The sequence below is a fragment of the Phyllobates terribilis genome, unplaced genomic scaffold (assembly GCF_046119375.1).
Source record: "Phyllobates terribilis strain yellow unplaced genomic scaffold, ASM4611937v1 Scaffold_7__3_contigs__length_470593459, whole genome shotgun sequence".
Lineage (NCBI taxonomy): Eukaryota > Metazoa > Chordata > Amphibia > Anura > Dendrobatidae > Phyllobates > Phyllobates terribilis.
Genome location: NW_027362767.1, coordinates 51,470,734 through 51,491,886, shown reverse-complemented (window position 1 = coordinate 51,491,886; position 21,153 = coordinate 51,470,734). Strand labels below are relative to the sequence as shown.

At 49.9% G+C, this 21,153-nt stretch overlaps 1 protein-coding gene across 2 annotated transcripts in view; it reads left to right on the top strand.

The window, feature by feature from the left end:
* The first annotated feature begins 7,425 nt into the window (after window positions 1-7,425).
* The window catches only part of KLHDC2 (kelch domain containing 2), a 20,029-nt gene continuing 6,301 nt past the window's right edge, over window positions 7,426-21,153 (top strand). The window contains exons 1-9 of one of the 2 annotated variants that reach the window (XM_073638561.1): window positions 7,426-7,802; window positions 9,710-9,792; window positions 11,580-11,697; window positions 11,780-11,895; window positions 12,491-12,569; window positions 18,598-18,681; window positions 18,786-18,866; window positions 18,956-19,014; window positions 19,676-19,785. In XM_073638561.1, coding sequence (XP_073494662.1) covers window positions 7,545-7,802; window positions 9,710-9,792; window positions 11,580-11,697; window positions 11,780-11,895; window positions 12,491-12,569; window positions 18,598-18,681; window positions 18,786-18,866; window positions 18,956-19,014; window positions 19,676-19,785 — 988 coding nt within the window. In that variant the 5' untranslated portion in view covers window positions 7,426-7,544. The remainder of the gene's footprint in view (window positions 7,803-9,709; window positions 9,793-11,579; window positions 11,698-11,779; window positions 11,896-12,490; window positions 12,570-18,597; window positions 18,682-18,785; window positions 18,867-18,955; window positions 19,015-19,675; window positions 19,786-21,153) is intronic. The other variant, XM_073638562.1, reaches the window with a different exon arrangement.

Genomic DNA, 21,153 nt, shown 5'->3' with positions numbered 1-21,153 from the left:
ACGCATTCCCCCTGTACTCGTACTCCCCCTCTACCTGTACTCGTACTCCCCCTCTACCTGTACTCGTACTCCCCCTCTACCTGTACTCGTACTCCCCCTCTACCTGTATATGTACTCCTCTCTACCTGTACTCGTACTCCCCTCTACCTGTACTCGTACTCCCCTCTACCTGTACACCTCTCCTCTACCTGTATTCGTACTCACCTCTACCTGTACACCTCCCCCCTCTACCTGTACACGTACTCCCCTCTACCTGTACACCTCTACCTGTACACCTCCCCTCTCTACCTGTACACGCACTCCCCCTGTACTCGTACTCTACCTGTACACCTCCCCCCCTACCTGTACTCGTACTCCCCCTCTACCTGTACACCTCCCCCTTCTACCTGTACTCGTACTCCCCTCTACCTGTACACCTCCCCCCCTACCTGTACTCGTACTCTACCTGTACACCTCCCCCTTCTACCTGTACTCGTACTCCCCTCTACCTGTACACCTCCCCCTCTACCTGTACTTGTACTCCCTCTCTACCTGTACACCTCCCCCCTCTACCTGTACTTGTACTCCCCCTCTACCTGTACACCTCCCCTTCTACCTGTACTCGTACTCCCCCTCTACCTGTACACCTCCCCCTCTACCTGTACTCGTACTCCCCCTCTACCTGTACACCTCTACCTGTACTCGTACTCCCCCTCTACCTGTACACCTCCCCCCTCTACCTGTACTCGTACTCCCCTCTACCTGTACTTGTACTCCCTCTCTACCTGTACACGCACTCCCCCTGTACTCGTACTCCCCCTCTACCTGTACACCTCCCCCTCTACCTGTACTCGTACTCCCCTCTACCTGTACTTGTACTCCCTCTCTACCTGTACACGCACTCCCCCTGTACTCGTACTCCCCCTCTACCTGTACACCTCCCCCTTCTAGCTGTACTCGTACTCCCCTCTACCTGTACACCTCCCCCTCTACCTGTACTTGTACTCCCTCTCTACCTGTACACCTCCCCCTCTACCTGTACTTGTACTCCCTCTCTACCTGTACACCTCCCCCCTCTACCTGTACTCGTACTCCCCTCTACCTGTACTTGTACTCCCCCTCTACCTGTACACCTCCCCTTCTACCTGTACTCGTACTCCCCCTCTACCTGTACACCTCCCCCCTCTACCTGTACTCGTACTCCCCCTCTACCTGTACTCGTACTCCCCTCTCTGCCTGTACACGCACTCCCCCTGTACTCGTACTCCCCCTCTACCTGTACACCTCCCCCTCTACCTGTACTCGTACTCCCCTCTACCTGTACTTGTACTCCCTCTCTACCTGTACACCTCCTCCCCTCTACCTGTACTTGTACTCCCTCTACCTGTACACCTCCCCTCTCTACCTGTACACGCACTCCCCCTGTACTCGTACTCCCCCTCTACCTGTACACCTCTACCTGTACTCGTACTCCCCTCTACCTGTACTCGTACTCCCCCTTCTACCTGTACACCTCCCCCTTCTACCTGTACTCGTACTCCCCCTTTACCTGTACACCTCCCCCCTCTACCTGTACTCGTACTCCCCCCTCTACCTGTACACCTCCCCTCTCTGCCTGTACACGCACTCCCCCTGTACACGCACTCCCCCTGTACCTGTACACCTCTCCCCTCTACCTGTACTCGTACTCCCCCTCTACCTGTACACCTCCCCCTTCTACCTGTACTCGTACCCCCCCTCTACCTGTACACCTCCCCTCTCTGCCTGTACACGCACTCCCACTGTACTCGTACTCCCCCTCTACCTGTACACCTCCCCCTCTACCTGTACTCGTACTCCCCTCTACCTGTACACCTCCCCTCTCTACCTGTACACGCACTCCCCCTGTACTCGTACTCCCCCTCTACCTGTACACCTCCCCTCTACCTGTGCACGCACTCCCCCTGTACTCGTACTCCCCTCTACCTGTACACCTCCCCCCTCTACCTGTACTCGTACTCCCCTCTACCTGTACACGCACTCCCCTCTACCTGTACACGCACTCCCCCTGTACTCGTACTCCCCTCTACCTGTACTCGTACTCCCCTCTACCTGTACTCCTCTAATACTTCCAGCATCTGCCTCTAAAAGCAGCGACCTGAGCAAGCGCTGATCACTGCTGATTAACCGTTTAGATGCCCCCGCAGTCACAGAGCGCTGATGTGTAAATGTGGCCCCCGGGGGCATTCTGAGGACCCCTGGTGCTGCCGTATTTATGCACCTATAAAGCCGCATAAAAGGCTTTATACGAGAACGTTATTGTGCCCATATACTACTGACGCGCCCCCTGGGCCATGCTCGGGGAATACCCGGAGCCGGATCTGATAGGGGTAGTAGTCCTCGTGGCGACGATCCGGTCCGTGCCCAGGGTGTCAAACCAAGTGGCAGAATTTAGTATAAGAGGTTATAGTGTTCGACTACGCCACCCGTTGAATGCGGTTATGAAACCGCCGCTGCAGGGCAGACCGCTGAGGCCGGTGGTATGGTTGTGCAGCGTAGTTGGAACAACCCCCAACGGGAGAGGTATAGCCTCAGGGCAGCAGGTGAAGCGGGTAATGATGATAGTGGTGTTGTGGTAGTTCCCGCACTAATGGTGCTGGTGCGACAAGGAACCTCAGAGACGTGTGGTGCAGTTTCCAAAGCTTTACTCACAGTTGTTGCTCCGGTCACTTCGGCCGAGAGTGACCACCCGAGCCGTGCTGCGCCCACCAGGTGCGGGACTCGGCCAACTCCCAGGCAATTCCAGAGCGTGGTTCAGAGCTCCCTTCTCTTCCTCTCTACTGGCCGTCCCCACCAGGGACCCACCTCTGTCCGGCTTCCTCAGGCCTTCTGGCGGCGAAACCTCTCCCGATTTCCCTGACCCTATATGGCGTGCCTTCCTGGTGGATATGGCGAGGAGTCGCGCCAAGACTTGACCACGACCTCCGGTTCCTGGCTAAGGATAATTGGCCTCCACCAGTTTGGGATCCGGTACCCTGCTCGGCCAACCCTTCACCCGTTATCTCGTGGGATCTTAGGGTTCCCTCTTTACTTGCGTCTCTGGGCCTTTCCCTGTGTTCCTGTTCCGGAGCTGGGCCCGGACTGAGCCACAGCTCCCTGTCAGCCCTCTCTGGCTGAACTCTCTCTGCTTCTCCTCCAGACTGAACTCCCCCCTCCTCCTAGATGGTGCCCACCTTTTTATACTTCCTTCTGACACCCGAACCCAGGTGACTAGCACCCAATGGGCTCCTACCTATGCCCAGAGTCCCTCCCCTCTCTGCTCCTACACCACTGGGATATTCCTCCCCCCTTCCCACTCCAGCCAGGGACAGACGCTGTCGTACCTGCACATCTATCTGGTGGGAGTACCGTAGATCTGTCCCCCGGAAATGGGGTGAGTGTAGTGTATGCAGCTAACTGAGCCCCGCTCCACACTCCATCCTTACCCGGGAGTGGAATATCACACCTCTGGTTCGAGGTGCGACACTCCTGCAGCAGCCGAGTCCTCGGGGTGCTACATTCCCCCCTGGTAAATCACAGCACGTCCTCGGGCTGGAAAAGAGCAAAGACAATAGTAAACATACAAAAATTTTAAAGTGTACACTTACATATAAGATATATCAACTTTTCAATCATCCCTTGATGGGAGGTCCTTTTCTCTTTAACGTTACTGGTCAAAACTACCGGAACTCTTTTAGCATATAACACATTATAGAACATCACAGATAACTTTTACATTATTATTCTAGCAGCATTTAAACTTTCAATATAAAACTTTTTCAAGTAAAACATTCTCATATAAAACGTTCTTCACAAACACATTCTTGATCTCTGGCCACGGCGCAACTTGTGACCAGGTAAAGTGCAACAGTCACTAATTCCGAGGTAGAAAAACAGTTCTTATAAAACCAGTAAGGGGCGCTTAAGGAAGCGCAACTATGTACAAGGGATATGGCCGCTCACAGTCCTCGGCCCAATAAAACAAAGGGTGGCTGTTCTCAGTCCCCAACCAGGTTAGGGATTAGGGCAAACCAGTCAACAGTTTCAAAACAGTCCCAACGGGGACCACAGTTCAATTGGCAGCAGGTCGGGTACCCTAACGGGTAACTATATACAGTCCTCCGTTCACGCTACTTCCCTTCAGTAGCTATGTCCTCTCTGTGCTCCCTCCTGAGGGTAGTCTTCAGACCCGTCCGGGTCCTCTTGGCTTTCCTCGTACTGCAACTCCTCCTCAGTTAGCCGGTGTACGTGAAGGGCGTACGGCCCCTTGGCACACTCATGCCGGGTGAAGGTGACCACGTCACCCGGGTAGAGATCACGTCCACGGTGTCCTTCAGGTAGGTGGCTCTCGACATCCCTGCGGGTAACAAAGACGTCGCCGGGAGCTCGGTGGTCCCGGATAAAGCCCCAGCCATGCTCTAGCTGGAACTTTATTACGGTCCCGTTGGCGCGGGGACCGTGGGCCGTACGGGGGTTTTGTCGGGCCCTACGCTTCTGTTCCGCGCTTCGGGCCTGCAGCTGTTCCTCGCGGATCCGCCTCTCTCGCCGTTCTCTTCCAAAGACCTCCAGCTGTTGACGGCAGCACTCCTCACGCCGGGCTGCGTCCGCCCGGGTCTCCTGGGTGAACCCCATGAGGTTCTCACCGGTCGGATCCCATTCAAATTGGGCGTCCTCTAACGGGAGCGGAGCAATTTTGGCGGGCGCCGGGGCCGGGATCAGAGGCTCACACAGGGGCCGTTCCCTCCGGAGTCGGGGGTTGATGTACTCCGGTGGTCACACGAAGGGCAGCCCGTCCGGGCTGGTATGTTGCGCGAAGAGATCTGCGCCCAGGGGTGGCACTGTGGAGGTGGAGGGCGCTGTGGGGGCAGCGGCGCCCGGGTTCACCAGGCCTTGCGACCAGGCCGGTGGCACTTCCTGTTTTGCCGCGCTCAGGGTCGAGGGGCGGGGCGTGAAAGGGGGCGTGACCGCGGCTCCTGCCGCTTGAGGCCTAGTTGGGGGCAGTGGCGGTGCGGCAACGGGCGCGGTGAGTAGGACTTCGGGCTCTGCGACGGGGAGCTGGGGCAGGCTTACGGCTACTCGGCTCGGGGTAATGACGTCCCCATTACCTGCTTCCATCCCTGCGGCTCCCTCCGCGGCGGCGTCTCCGGCCTTCGTCCCTCCTGCACCATCCTCAGGGGCAGACATGCTCCACGTTGCGGGTAGCGCCCCCTGCTGGCGGGTTCCAGCCTGCCGGGCCATCTCCCTTCTCCATTCGGCCAGCGCTTCCTGCTGCGCTCGGGCCATCTTCCGGGCCAAGTCCTCCAGCGCAGCCTGTGCCCGCTCCCGTTCTCTGGGGAGCTGTGCCAGGATCTCCACCAGGCTGTCTGGGGTGGCGGCCTGCAGCAGGCTCCGGACCACGGGGTCGGCACTGCTCGATGCTTCCTCCATCTCCGGGTGCGGTCTGTCCAGATTGATCCAGGCCGCGCCCAGCCCCTCAGTTTTGTTCCCCATCCGCCCCCATTGGGAGTGGCCCCGGGGCAACTTAGCGACAGTCAGTTTCAGGGGCAGCCCCCCCACTCTGATGGCATCTCCATTGTTGCAGTCTCGGCTGGTGGGGGCGGTCTCCTCCTTTGGCGCCACTCTGGGACCATGCCCACGATGGGAGGTGGCCTCTTGCCACCCTCTGGCACCCCCACAATGGCGTCCGCTCTGCCAAGGCGGGAAAACGTCCAAGATGGCGGGAGTCGTCCCCTGATGGCGGGAAACTCCGCGGATGGCGGGCAAACGGCGGGAAACGACCCGAGATGGCGTCCGATGGCGGGAATCCTCTGGAATTGGCAGGAGACTTCTTTTTGAGGTACATGTGAACTTTTCTTCAGGCACGCAGTACCCGGTGGTTGCGGGCACGAGATCCTGCCGACTACGCCAAAGTTGACGCGCCCCCTGGGCCATGCTCGGGGAATACCCGGAGCCGGATCTGATAGGGGTAGTAGTCCTCGTGGCGACGATCCGGTCCGTGCCCAGGGTGTCAAACCAAGTGGCAGAATTTAGTATAAGAGGTTATAGTGTTCGACTACGCCACCCGTTGAATGCGGTTATGAAACCGCCGCTGCAGGGCAGACCGCTGAGGCCGGTGGTATGGTTGTGCAGCGTAGTTGGAACAACCCCCAACGGGAGAGGTATAGCCTCAGGGCAGCAGGTGAAGCGGGTAATGATGATAGTGGTGTTGTGGTAGTTCCCGCACTAATGGTGCTGGTGCGACAAGGAACCTCAGAGACGTGTGGTGCAGTTTCCAAAGCTTTACTCACAGTTGTTGCTCCGGTCACTTCGGCCGAGAGTGACCACCCGAGCCGTGCTGCGCCCACCAGGTGCGGGACTCGGCCAACTCCCAGGCAATTCCAGAGCGTGGTTCAGAGCTCCCTTCTCTTCCTCTCTACTGGCCGTCCCCACCAGGGACCCACCTCTGTCCGGCTTCCTCAGGCCTTCTGGCGGCGAAACCTCTCCCGATTTCCCTGACCCTATATGGCGTGCCTTCCTGGTGGATATGGCGAGGGGTCGCGCCAAGACTTGACCACGACCTCCGGTTCCTGGCTAAGGATAATTGGCCTCCACCAGTTTGGGATCCGGTACCCTACTCGGCCAACCCTTCACCCGTTATCTCGTGGGATCTTAGGGTTCCCTCTTTACTTGCGTCTCTGGGCCTTTCCCTGTGTTCCTGTTCCGGAGCTGGGCCCGGACTGAGCCACAGCTCCCTGTCAGCCCTCTCTGGCTGAACTCTCTCTGCTTCTCCTCCAGACTGAACTCCCCCCTCCTCCTAGATGGTGCCCACCTTTTTATACTTCCTTCTGACACCCGAGCCCAGGTGACTAGCACCCAATGGGCTCCTACCTATGCCCAGAGTCCCTCCCCTCTCTGCTCCTACACCACTGGGATATTCCTCCCCCCTTCCCACTCCAGCCAGGGACAGACGCTGTCGTACCTGCACATCTATCTGGTGGGAGTACCGTAGATCTGTCCCCCGGAAATGGGGTGAGTGTAGTGTATGCAGCTAACTGAGCCCCGCTCCACACTCCATCCTTACCCGGGAGTGGAATATCACACCTCTGGTTCGAGGTGCAACACTCCTGCAGCAGCCGAGTCCTCGGGGTGCTACACTACGATACTGAACTATTTTAGGACATGGTACAAATGATCACAAGTTCAAGTCCCCTAGGGAAACGACAGACACAAGTCATCTGTTATAAAATGTTTTAAAAAATGTTAAGAACAATCAGACTAACTCAACCCCTCTTTTACTTCTGAACACAAACGAAAAACATAGAAAAAAAAACATATTTGGTGTCTCCTCGTCTGGTAAAGTTCAACAGTAACAGCAGCTGCCGCCAGAGGGCTCTAGACCTCTTACGTAGTGGTAACAGCGGCTGCCGCCAGAGGGCGCTGGACCTCTTTCGGCTCTCAGAGGCTTTTTACTCCTCTGCCCTTATTAAAGATGGCGCTCTGAGTTCTGTTATTTACATGCGACCTCTACGCATAACATCCGCGACTCGAGGCTGTGACGAGTTTTGGGGATGGCGGACGGCAATGAAGATGCCCCTGTTGAACTAGTGGAAGAAGAGATCGACGAGGATGATGAAGAAGACGAGGATGAGGAGATGGAGGAGGCGGGAGCCGGCGTGGATAACAGTTTGCCGGCAGAGCGGAGCGGGCACGTGGCTGTCACCGACGGAATCCGAATGTTTGTGTGGGGAGGATACAAGGTGACAGCTGGCAAAAGCTGGGCTGTTGTCCAGAGCGACCAATCAGATTCCTGCTCTCATTTTTTGAAGGCAAGTTGAAAAATGAAAGAAGAGAGCTGATTGGTTGCCAGGGGCTACTGCTTTTTATACAAAGGAGGCCTGTCCTGTTCACTTCCCAGGAGTTCCCCAGCACTGGGCGGTGCTGGTGCTGGTGCTGGTGCTTGAGCTCAGCTCGGGTCGCCAGCTGCGGCATCTCAGGTTATCTCCAACTGACTTATTAATGACAATAAATGTATGGTTCCTGTATGAGCCTTGTGCTCACGCCGGAAATGACTGACTCCATTCTAATTGACAAGGACGATTTTTTGGGGGGATTCAAAATGGCAGCCAGGAAAGGTTTACAAGAAAAAAAGAAATGGCCTGTTATTCCTTTTCCCGCTCCTACTTTCTCCTAATACCCCTGATCGAATTTTAGGAGACTTACTTAAAGGGATTTTCCATCTCCACAGAATAATCTAGTCAGAGTTTGTACAAGCACTTTTGCAATTTACAGCTTATTTACATTTGCAGCCGTTCTTGAGATATTGAAGTCTGTTGTTTATAGCTTGTTGCCTAGGAGACCGACCACCACTGCTGTTTGGTTGTAAGCTGTGCCTGGAAGCTGGCCAGGATTAGGTGGTAACAGCGCGCTCCAACAGCTTCACAATAGTGCTTACAAGCTGAACAGAAAAGGGCCTGGAAGCGCTGCGCTTGTCCTGCTGTCTAGCAGCGGTGGTCGGTCTCCCAAGGCCAGAAACTGTTAACAAAAGAAAAGTGTTTATCTACAGAACGGCTGACAATTTTAACAAGCAGTAAATTGCCTGATTGCTTGTATGTATAAGCTCTATCCGACAATAGCCATTTATGAAGATGAGCCCAACCCCGTCACTATTCTCTTCACTACACACGGCCCCTCCTGCTGCTCCTCAGGGAAAGGCCGTGAAGGTGGATGCCGCACTAGATCAGTACTGCAAATTCTTATTCACAGGAACCAACCCCTGGAGCCCAAATGTCATAAAGTGATGACATACCCTAGTGAGACACCATCCCTTTTGTATATTGGGGCTTTGACTTCCTTTCTTTTATTCCAAATAAACACTTCAGACTCTGGGCCAAACCGTCTGTTTTGGTTTACAGTCAGGCCTGGACTGCCCGACAGGAGAACAGGAGAATCCTCCGGTGGGCCACCACCCTCTTATAAGAGCAGTACTTGGCACTGTATACTGAATCACTATGTACAGATAAAGACGGCATCTTATTCATGTAACAATCTACCCAGATCATTGTTATACACATTTGTGATTGAGGATAAAGTCTCATTTGCATGTAGCTGATAAGTGGAGTCGGTTGCTTGTGGCCCTTGGCACCCCAGTCCGTCACGGTTTACAGGTCTGGGATCTACTAATTTAGGCACCTTTACAAAAACACACATACTAAATTGACCCCTTAACGACCGCCTGTACATGCTTTTACGCCCGCCATTAAGGGGATTTATTCTAAAGTGCCGCCTTCTTCTTCACCAGGAGAATTATCCGGATATCCCTCTCTAGTATTGCCTTCTATGGCAGCACTTTAGTAGAAGTTTGCATTGCGGGGCGCTGTACAATCTGGATGCCCAGACGTTGGTTGCAATCCTTTACAATGACAGCTGAGGACCTCACAAGGGTCCCATGGTGGTCTGCCATAATTACATGACCTGAGGTCCTGCTTCATATTTTACAGCAGCATATAAGGGTTAAAAGGGTTTCATATTCTCCTTAATAAACCCCGTGTGTAAATGAATACACTCTACACTCGGCTCCCGGATCGGCGGCGGTCCTCCGGTCTCGGCCCCGTGTCACCTGCCGGTGTGCTGACAGGTTAAGACCTGATTCACACACCCAGGATTCTGCAAAGAATGTAGGCATTGATTCTGTATCCATAATGAATGAATTCACATTTATTTCTTTATTTTGCAGAATGCTCCTGTTCGAGGATTTTATGATTTCTACTTGCCGCGGGATGAGATCTGGATTTACGACATGGTAAATGGAGTAACCTGGTGAGTGTAAATCAGAACTGTGAAATAAATTGGTATTGCCAGTTGTAGTCTCTTAAATGTTTTTTTCGTGACTTGATTTCTATCTGTGCCACGACTCGTAAGCTGGGCTGCTAAAGCCGTCGTATACATATAGTGTAGGAAGCCAGAAAGCTCCGCTCCATACACTGTTGTGGCCGTTCTCTGGTACTGCAGCCCAGCTGCCATTAACTGTAATGGGAGCTGAGTTACCGGAGTTCAGCTATAATCTGTAATCCGGCTACCAGCCGATCACTGGGCTGCCAGGTATCAGACCCCAACTAATCTGTTTTTAGTGACTATTCCTAAGCATAGTGATCTTAAATCTTAATCAACCCTTTAGCTGCCAGAAATATTTAGGTATATTGGTGTAGAGGGCGGAGTGAGGCCGTCTGCCCGGTTGGACTTTATCCCGGTCTTTGGTTCTGATGACTGTGAGGTGTGTTCTGACTCTCGTTATGGGAGTCGTCTAGTACAGATCACCTTCACATTGATGGCGAGTGGAGCCAATGCCATTAAGACCCCCACATAGATCTGTGCACGATACCTGATGATCATACGACCTAACAAAGCTGCAGAGACTTGTGTAACGGTGTCGGCACCAGTTACCTCCTGCGAAAAAATGACCCACACTAGAAAACCCGTAAAAAGACAGATGTCGGTGGACAGCAGTGGTTGAGGATGTTGAAGCATTGGGCTTGGTATCTTATTTTCCACGGGGCTATAGGACGCAGGTCTGACGTTGGCTTACTCCCCTCTCCCCATTGAGAACATGCATGTATATGGCCACATATAGACCTGCTGCCACCTTACTTGAGCTGGGGGCACAGTAGAATAGAGGTGCCCCTACCTTTGTTACCTTCTTTCCTGCGGCTCCTGGTCCCTAGGAGTTAAGGTGGGTATTTCTAGGACCCCGTGTAATGATATTTGACACTAGATTTCCATTTCGATTCATTGTTGTTTCGAAACATTTTCCAGTTCTCATTTTTTAACTTTATTTTGTGAGATTTTTTTTGCTCTCAGTCTTCCAAAAGCGACAGGTGAGGCCACAGGAGGCCTTGTTTTGTTGTGTAGTTTTTAATGACGCCATTTAATTTCCTATATAATGAAAAAAAAAAATCTATTTTTGGGGTGTTTGTAGGCAGGTGTCAGCTGCAGATTAACAACCCCTTTAACACCTTAACGCTCCATAATGTACTATTATGTCATGGAGTGGGGTTGGGCGTATGGAGCGGGCTCAGGAGCCGAGGGTGGGTGTTGTACATCTTGCTCCTATCGCTGCTGTTTAACCATTTACATGCCACTGGCAGCAGCGATTAAGTGACATCTAAGTCCTGCTTTGGCGTCAGCTCAGGGACCCATCAGCTCCCCAGCAAGGAGTTGTTGTGCTGATGGATTACCATAGCAGCCATGATAGAAGACCACGATTTTCACTATATTCAGCATACAATACAGATTCAGGCTCAAGTGAAATGTTAATAAAAAACATATTATATATAAACTGGAGGATCCTATTCCCGCACATTGAATACCTTAATCACAAACTCCTATAACAATCAATGACAGAATGTGTTTTTTTTCACTATTTTACCGCACTTCAATTTCCCCACCCTCTCCTTTCAGTAGATTATGGTAAAATTTAATGGTGTAATTCAAAACTACAACTCATGGTGCAAAAACAAGCCAGTGTTGTACTTAATTTCTCCATTTTTTTTACCTTAATTAAATTTATATTATCTGTGGTTCTTCTATAATGTGCCATGATATTACAGGCAAAGAAAGAAAACCAAGGGAAGCATCCCCCCATCCATGTCCGGCAGCTGTGCCACCTGCGTGGAAGGCGTGCTGTACCTGTTCGGAGGTCACCATGCCCATGGGAACACAAACATGGTGAGTCTTTAACCTGGAGCATTGTGGGACAGTTAACTTGATTATATATGGATTATTTTTGTTATTATCTGTTTCTTTCCAGCTTTTCATGTTAAACCTGAACTCTAGAGACGGTGATCTTTTCTGGGAAATGATAGAGTGTAAAGGACCTCCGCCATCTCCCAAGGATAAACTGGGGGTGTGGGCACATCAGTACAAGTGAGTGTCAGCATTGCTTTAAATGTCATTATTTCATTTTGGATGCGACTTCTTCTTTTCTCTTATTTTTCACATAGTTTTACCTTCTCCATACAAGACGTTTAACTAGAAGTTTTGGGTGTTTTTTTTTCTGTCTTCGCTTGCATTCACACATGTGAGTGTCACATCCTAGAGGAATGGACAATTTTGTTTTTGTCTTTTTGCCCCTCTGGAGTCTTCCTAGTTGCATCCATTTGTTCCTCCTCTGTTTTATTCACTGCAGCAGGTATAAACTGTCTGAGGCTTTTTTTATCCATTGACTCTTTCCAATGGATCCGTTAAAAAACTGATGGAAAACTGTAGTACACAGCCTGTCTTCTGTTTTACTTCGATCCCCATAGACTTTAATGGCCGGGTCTGATCCAGAAAACAGATGAGGATAGGACCTGCTCTGAGCCTCATGGACCGGAGACAAATCCATTTTTAGTGAAACTCTGTGGGTCCTTGTGCTGTGTGAGAAATGAATGGACGTCACAAGGACGAGTGACTGCAGCGTTACCTTCGCCCAGTGCCGCTGTCTGTGCAGACGCTGTCATGGCTCTTATCTTTCTTCCAGGCTTATCTACTTTGGCGGATACGGTTATTATGAAGACGACCCAATCGGGACATTTGAGTTTGATGAAACCTCTTTTGGAGTAGGTGTATCAGTATTCACTACTGTTTCTGGATTTGGCTTATGATGGGGAGAGGGGTCCACACACGAGCACATCTATCTCTGTTATGGTTCATCTACTAATGATGGGGAAATGTTGGAAGGACTATGGGTGTAGTTCAGAGTTCCCGGTGGTGTCGCTCTCTGGGATAACTGCTGCACTTCTGTCCTGACCAAGTTAATTGATTATCTTGATAGTGTAACGACTTTAGGGTGATGCAGGATCCAGGGAACGCTGCAGAATAAAGGTTCTTTATTGGAGGGTATAAAAAGTCTCAAATTAGTTTTGTGCTCAGCAACAGAGCAGTCATCAGGTGAATATTGGCTTCAGTGATCCGTGTGGATTAGTGTAATTATGTTCCCGGATAACTGCGCACCCATCGGATCCAGTATTATCCTAAAGTCATTATAGTGTAAAGCAGGACCATGGAGTCGGTAAGCCCAACCTCCGACTCCTCAATTTCCATGACACTGACTCCACACCTCCGACTCCCTCATACATGGCTCATGTTTAAGTGATAAATTTACTGTAGCACAGATTCTCAGCTAAAAGTCTAGACCAGGGGTCCTTAAACTACGGCCCGCGGGCCACATCTGGCCCGTGGAGGATTTTTATGCGGCCCGCCGGGCTGTGGGCGGAGGAGAGCGGTGTCAGCGCCCGCTCCCTCCCGCTTGCTCAGGGCCCTGGCAGCCGGATACTTCCCTCTCCCCGTGCCTCCGCAGATCCGCTGTCTTCCTGCTGTGCGCTCCCTGTGACGTCTCAGGTCAGAGGGTGCGGTGACGGCTTTACACCGCACCCTCCCCTGAGCCGTCACAGGCAGCGCCGAGCGGGAAGACGCTGGAGTCCGGACCCGAGCAGCTGCAGCAGGTGAGAGGGGGTGATATCCTGCATGGTGCATTATATGGTGGGAGAAAGGGACATCTTGCATGGGGCATTATATGGGGGTGACATCCTGCATGGGGCATAATATGAGGGAGGTGACATCCTGCATGGGGCATTATGTGGGGGAGTGACATGCTGCATGGGGCATTATAAAGAGAGGGGGGTGATATCCTGCATTGTGCATTATAACGACAGGGGAGTGATATCCTGCATGGGGCATAATATGGGGGGTGACATGGTGCATCGGGCGTTATGAGGGGTGACATCCAGCATGGGGCATTATATGGGGGGGTGACATCCAGCAAGGGGCATTATATGGGGGGGTGACATCCTGAATGGGGTATTATAAAGACAGGGGAGTGATATCCTGCATGGGGCATTATATGGGGGGAGGGGGTGACATCCTGCATGGGGCATTATAACAACAGGGGAGTGATAGCCTGAATGGGGCATGGGCATTATTTGGGGGGGGGTGACATGCTGCATGGGGCATTATATAGGGGGGGGTGACATCCAGCATGGGGCATTATATGGGGGGGGGTGACATCCTGCATGGGGCATTATATGGGGGGGGGGTGACATCCTGCATGGGGCATTATAAAGACAGGGGAGTGATATCTTGCATGGGGCATTATATGGTTGGAGAAAGGGACATCCTGCATGGGGCATTATAAGGGGGGAACAGCCTGCCTATTGAGGACCTATTCTGCCTATTGGGGACATTTACCTGCCCATTGAGGACCTATGCTGCCTATTGGGGACCTATGCTGCCTATTGGGGACATTTACCTGAATATTGGGGACCTACAGTCATGGACAAAAGTATTGAGAATGAGACAAATAGTAATTTTTCCAAAGTTTACTGCTTCATTTTTTGTAATGGCAATTTGCATATACTCCTGAATGTCAAAGAGTGATCAGCTTAACAGCAATTACTGTACTTGCAAAGTCAATATTTGCCCAGAAAATGAACTTTAACCCCCAAAGTACATTTCAACATCATTGCAGTCCTGCCTTAAAAGGAGCAGCTAACATCGTTTTAGCGATTGATCCATTAACACAGGTGTGGGTGTTGATGAGGACAGGGCTGGCGATCAATCAGTCATGATTAAGTAAGAATGACATCACTGGACACTTTAAAAGGAGGCTGGTTCTTGGTATCATTGTTTCTCTTCAGTTAACCATGGTTATCTCTAAAGAAACACGTGCAGCCATCATTGCACTGAACAAAAATGGCCTAACAGGGAAGAGTATCGCAGCTACAAAGATTGCACCTCAGTCAACAATCTATCGCATCATCAAGAACTTCAAGGAGAGAGCTTCCATTGTTGTCAAAAAGGCTCCAGGGCGCCCAAGAAAGACCAGCAAGCGCCAGGACCGTATCTTAAAACTGTTTCAGCTGCGGGATCGGACTACCAGCAGTGCTGAGCTTGCTCAGGAATGGCAGCAGGCTGGTGTGAGTGCTTCTGCACGCACTGTGAGGTGGAGACTCTTTGAGCAAGGGCTGGTTTCAAGGAGGGCAGCAAAGAAGCCACTTCTCTCCAGAAAAAAACATCAGGGACCGACTGATATTCTGCAAAAGGTACAGGGAGTGGACTGCTGAGGACTGGGGCAAAGTCATTTTCTCTGATGAATCCCCTTTTCGATTGTTTGGGACATCTGGAAAACAGCTTATTCGGAGAAGAAGAGGTGAGCGCTACCACCAGTCTTGTCTCATGCCAACTGTAAAGCATCCTGAAACCATTCATGTGTGGGGTTGCTTCTCAGCCAAGGGAATCGGCTCACTCACAGTCTTGCCTAAAAACACAGCCATGAATAAAGAATGGTACCAGAATGTCCTCCAAGAGCAACTTCTCCCAACCGTCCAAGAGCAGTTTGGCGCCCAACAATGCCTTTTCCAGCATGATGGAGCACCTTGCCATAAAGCAAAGGTGATAACAAAATGGCTCATGGAACAAAACATAGAGATTTTGGGTCCATGGCCTGGAAACTCCCCAGATCTTAATCCCATTGAGAACTTGTGGTCAATCATCAAGAGACGAGTGGACAAACAAAAACCAACAAATTCTGGCAAAATGCAAGCATTGATTATGCAAGAATGGACTGCTATCAGTCAGGATTTGGTCCAAAAGTTGATTGAGAGCATGCCAGGGAGAATTACAGAGGTCTTGAAGAAGAAGGGGCAACACTGCAAATATTGACTTGCTGCATTAACTCATTATAACTGTCAATATAACCTATTGGTACTCATAATATGATTGCAATTATATTTCTGTATGTGATATAAACATCAGACAAACACTAATAAAAACCAGAGGCCAGCAGATCATGTGAAAATATAATTTTGGTGTCATTCTCAAAACTTTTGGCCATGACTGTATGCTGCCTATTGAAATACCGGTTGATTTAACTTTACTTGTTCTTCATTTTAAATATTGTATTTGTTCCTGTATTGTTTTTTTCACTTCAAAATAAGATACAGTGCCTACAAGTAGTATTCAACCCCCTGCAGATTTAGCTGGTTGACACATGCGGAATTAACTTGGCATTGTGACATTTGTACTGTAGATCAGCCTGGAAGTGGGAAATGCACTGCAGCAAATTATTATTTTTTTTTTAAAAACGTAAAAAGTTAATTCAGAGTGTCATTTATTATTCAACCCCTCAAACCACAAGAATTCTGTTTGGTCCCCCTAAAGTATTAAGAAGTAGTTCAGGCACCAAGAATAATGAGCTTCACATGTGTGGATTAAAGATCTCTTTTGCCAGCCTTTTCTGACTATTTAAGACCCTCCCCAAACTTGTGAACAGCACTCAGACATGGTCAACATGGGAAAGACAAAGGAGGATTCCAAGGCCATCAGAGACAAGATCGTGGAGGGTCACAAGGCTGGCAAGGGGTACAAAACCCTTTCCAAGGAGTTGGGCCTACCTGTCTCCACTGTTGGGAGCATCATCCGTAAGTGGAAGGCTTATGGAACTACTGTTAGCCTTCCACGGCCTGGACAGCCTTTGAAAGTGTCCTCCCGTGCCGAGGCCAGGCTTGTCTGAAGAGTCAAGGCTAACCCAAGGACAACAAGGAAGGAGCTCCGGGAAGATCTCATGGCAGTGGGGACATTGGTTTCAGTCAATACCATAAGTAACGTACTCCACCGCAATGGTCTCCGTTCCAGACGAGCCTGTATGGTACCTTTTACTTTCAAAGCGTCATGTCAAGGCTCGTCTACAGTTTGCTCATGATCACTTGGAGGACTCTGAGACAGACTGGTTCAAGGTTCTATGGTCTGATGAGACCAAGATCGAGATCTTTGGTGCCAACCACACAAGTGACTTTTGGAGACTGGATGGCACTGCATACCACCCCAAGAATACCATCCCTACAGTCAAGCATGGTGTTGGCAGCATCATGCTGTGGGGCTGTTTCTCACCCAAGGGGCCTGGCCATCTGGTCCGCATCCATGGGAAGATGGAAAGCACGGCCTACCTGGAGATTTTGGCCAAGAACCTCCGCTCCTCCATCAAGGATCTTAAGATGGGTCATAATTTCATCTTCCAACAAGACAACGACCCAAAGCACACAGCCAAGAAAACCAAGGCCTGGTTCAAGAGGGAAAAAGTCAAGGTGTTGGAGTGGCCTAGTCAGTCTCCTGACCTTAACCCAATTGAAAACTTGTGGAAGGAGCTCAAGAATAAAGTCCACATGAGACACCCAAAGAACCTAGATAACTTGGAGAAGATCTGCATGGAGGAGTGGGCCAAGATAACTCCACAGACCTGTGCCGGCCTGATCAGGTCTTATAAAAGACGATTATTAGCTGCAATTGCAAACAAGGGTTATTCCACAAAATATTAAACATAGGGGTTATATAATAATTGACCAACACTTTTATGTTTAAAATTTAATAAAATTCAACTGAGCAACATAACTTTTTGGTTTGTAAGATTTATGCTTCTGTTCATAAAACCTACTCTCGAATGCAGTTTGAAGGCTCTAACTTATTTACATCTTATCAAACCAGCTAAATCTGCAGGGGGTTGAATACTACTTGTAGGCACTGTATGTGCAGTGTGCATAGGAATTTGTTCATAGTTTTTTTTTTAAAAAAAACTATATTCCGGCCCTCCAATGGTCAGAGACAGTGAACTGGCCCCCTGTTTAAAAAGTTTGAGGACCCCTGTTCTAGACCCTTAGATCAGGAATAGGACAGACATTTATAGGACATTTCATAACTTTCCCAAATTCTTATAAAAAAAAATATTCACTACAAACTGCATTGAACTACTGTACCCAATTTATTATATATTTTAGGAGTTGGAGTCGGTCCATTTTATTCCGACTCCACCAAAATGGACACCGACTCTGACTCCACAGCCCTGGTGTAAAGGGGTATTACATTGATGATGGGTTATTAGGATAGTCTGTCAGTGTGGGGTCTAGGGGCGTCTGACCCGTGGCACTTGCTGACTATGGATGTAAGGCTAAGTGCACATTGCGTTTGTGCATTAATTGACAGTGTACATCGGCAGTTTTCCCGCCTGGCCCCAATTCACGTGTGCTCTTTTTGCGCTGTGTAACTGTATAGGGAAATGCAGCAGACTATGCTTTCATATGTAGGTGGTCTTTGCAGAAAAAATGTAGTGATAATATATTATTATATAATTTTATTTATTTTTTTTACACTTGCTCTCTATGTTGGGCGGACTGTGGCCACTGTCGGACTATACTCTTGAGCATATGTGCCTGACAGTTTGCAACAAACCTTACTGTGTCCACGACGCTTTAGCAAGTGCAGCCGTTACTTTATCCTTTTGGGTCATGAGGATGGGGATCTCCACCAATCCAATATTGATCACCTAGCTTAAGGATAGACCATCAGCACAGATCCCATTAAACTCCGTGGTTATGCCATAAATGTCCTTGGCATACCCCTATAAAGCGTCAGCAGTATGTGATGCATCTACAGGGGTGAGACGACCCAGCGCTTTCCTGCTGGCACAGGAGTGAGATGTTTTGCTTTGGCAATGGAGTACAGTGTGGACAAGGAGTTATGTACATCGCTGTAATAAGGATGATTTATGTACTGATCTATCGCTGATCCTGTAATTAGTCTGTGTCTGGTAATCTCCAGAATATAGGACTTCCCAGAGGTTGGAACAATCACGTCCATGCTCTTCATCTAGACAGCTTCACCTGGCATCGCATTGTGACCACGGTAATAATTACTTATATCCACAACTTCGATAGGAGGAAATAACTCTTTATGAACCGTGCAAAAAAAAAAAAAAAAACCTGCACAATCGCCTATCTTCTCTACAGGGTAAAAGTCCCTCTCCTCGAGCCGCACACGCCTGCGCCAGTGTTGGGAATAGAGGCTATGTGTTTGGTGGTAGATACAGGGTGAGTGCCACTTTATACAGCCGAGTATCTTACACGGCCTTTGTGACATTGCAAGAGTTTCCTGTAAACCATTTTCCTTTATATTCTAGGACTCTAGAATGAATGACCTCTATTATCTGAATTTTGACACCTGGGAATGGCATGAAGTGTAAGTAATTCGGAATATATCAGCCCTTTTCTGATCTGTCACATGATGCTGCCCTTTAACAGCATGAAGACGTCAACTCCACCGGGAGCACAAATGGAAAAACAAAAATAAAATATCAAATATTTCTCAATAAAAATACAGTGGAGTCAGTTACAGTATATGGACTGTAATTATGAGGGGCACACTGACGTCGGCCATGCTTGCTTCACCAGAAACAGGACTAGAGTGCCGTCAGTGAGTCTGCTGAATCCGGATGATCTCTGTCATGTCTGAGTTTGATTACACTGGGCACTGTGTGACTTCAGAAGCATGGACGAATTACTCTGCCGCTCACAATTAGATTTTGTACCGATTTTCACATAATGACTCGGCTGCAAAAAGCGTCCGCATGCGCCAGCCGCCTACAACCGCCTGTGTCCGCACGCGCCTAGCCACCTACAACCGCCTGCGTCCGCACGCGCCTAGCCACCTACAACCGCCTGCGTCCGCACGCGCCTAGCCACCTACAACCGCCTGCGTCCGCACGCGCCTAGCCACCTACAACCGCCTGCGTCCGCAGCTGCTGACCGGGCTGAACTTTTTTCCATTCGCTTGATCACGATAGGTATAACTAAATTCTGTTTAATTTGAATCACTCATTTCTTTCATTCTTTAATTGCAGAATTCCTCAGGGGGTGATTCCAGTGGGCAGATCCTGGCATTCATTAACACGAGCCTCAGAAGACACCCTGTTTCTCTTCGGTGGATTTACAACTGACAAACAACCATTGAGTAAGTCTATGATGAGCGTGATGCAACATGCACAGCTCTGCTGAGCATAAAATCATTTCGCTTCCCCCGTTAAAAAGAATTTAAATTAAAGGGTTACTCTCATCACTGTCCTGCTAGAGCGCACCGTTTAACCGTTCAGCCAGCGGCTTAAACTCTGCTCTCTGATGCTTCAAGTAGTGGCAGCTTTGCCTCTATCATCGGAGGAACGCTGGGCACTGAAGCTGCCCGCATCCAGTGATCAGGACCGCTTCACAACAGCCCTTACAAGCTCTATAACATAGGGCTTGTAAGCATTAAGCTCCTTGCCTCCTAAGATAGAAGCAGTCATCAGCCTCCTGGGTCTTCTCGGAGCCACAGCTGTGCGCTCATCCTGCTAGAAACATCAGACCTGTGCCATTTACAATGGACCAAGTATTTATCCCAGGGCCACACATCATACATTTACAGCGTGAACAAACGTAACTCTAGAAAAGCATGACGGCATCGTGAACAAGAGCGCTCCTGCTTTCGGCATAGAAGCTATAGATTAACCCTTCCATTCTCGCCAGTAAAGGTCTCTATGTGTAGCTGTGAATCTGATGTGTATTTCATGAAAAAAAGATGCGCCCACAGTACTGAAGAGGTGCGATCCAAGCAATCACTTATAGATAATAGCCGCACTCAAACTCTTGGTTGCAAAGAGTGATAATTTTACTATAATACAACACCACACCGTAGAAAAAACGTGCTTAGTAGCGATACATGACGTTTCGACCTGGATAGGCCTTTTTCAAAAACATCGCTAAGGCTGAGTTCACACGATGCGTATTTCATGCGTTTCCGCGGCGTTTTTGCAGTTGCGGAAACGCATGAAAAACGCATGGTAGAAGGGAAGCAATGGAAATCCGCATGTGCTGTGCCCATGATGCGGATTTTTCCGCAGCGTTAACGCTGCGGTCAAAAATCCGCAGCATGTCAATTAATTTTGCGGAAACGCGGCGATTTCGCCGCCATTGACTTGCATTAGAACGCGCCAATTCCGCAAGACTGCATCTGTACTTGCGCTATTGGCGCGTTCTAATATGCGGATGGTACCCGAGTGTGGAGGAGAGGAGAGTCTCATCCACACCCAGGTACCATTAAAAAAAGCTGTAAAAAAAGAATAAAATAAAAAATATATATATACTTACCATCTGTCGGCCCGCGCAGCGCTCCCGCTTGGTTCCCGGCACTTGCAGTGAGTTGTAGGACCTGCGCTGACGTCAGAGTCATGTGACGGGTCACGTGACGCTGACGTCGGCAGGTCTTTCAATTCAAAGTTGCTGGCAGCCGGGAACTTTGTAAAGCAGGACAGCGCAGGCCATCGGAGGTAAGTATATACACTCTCTC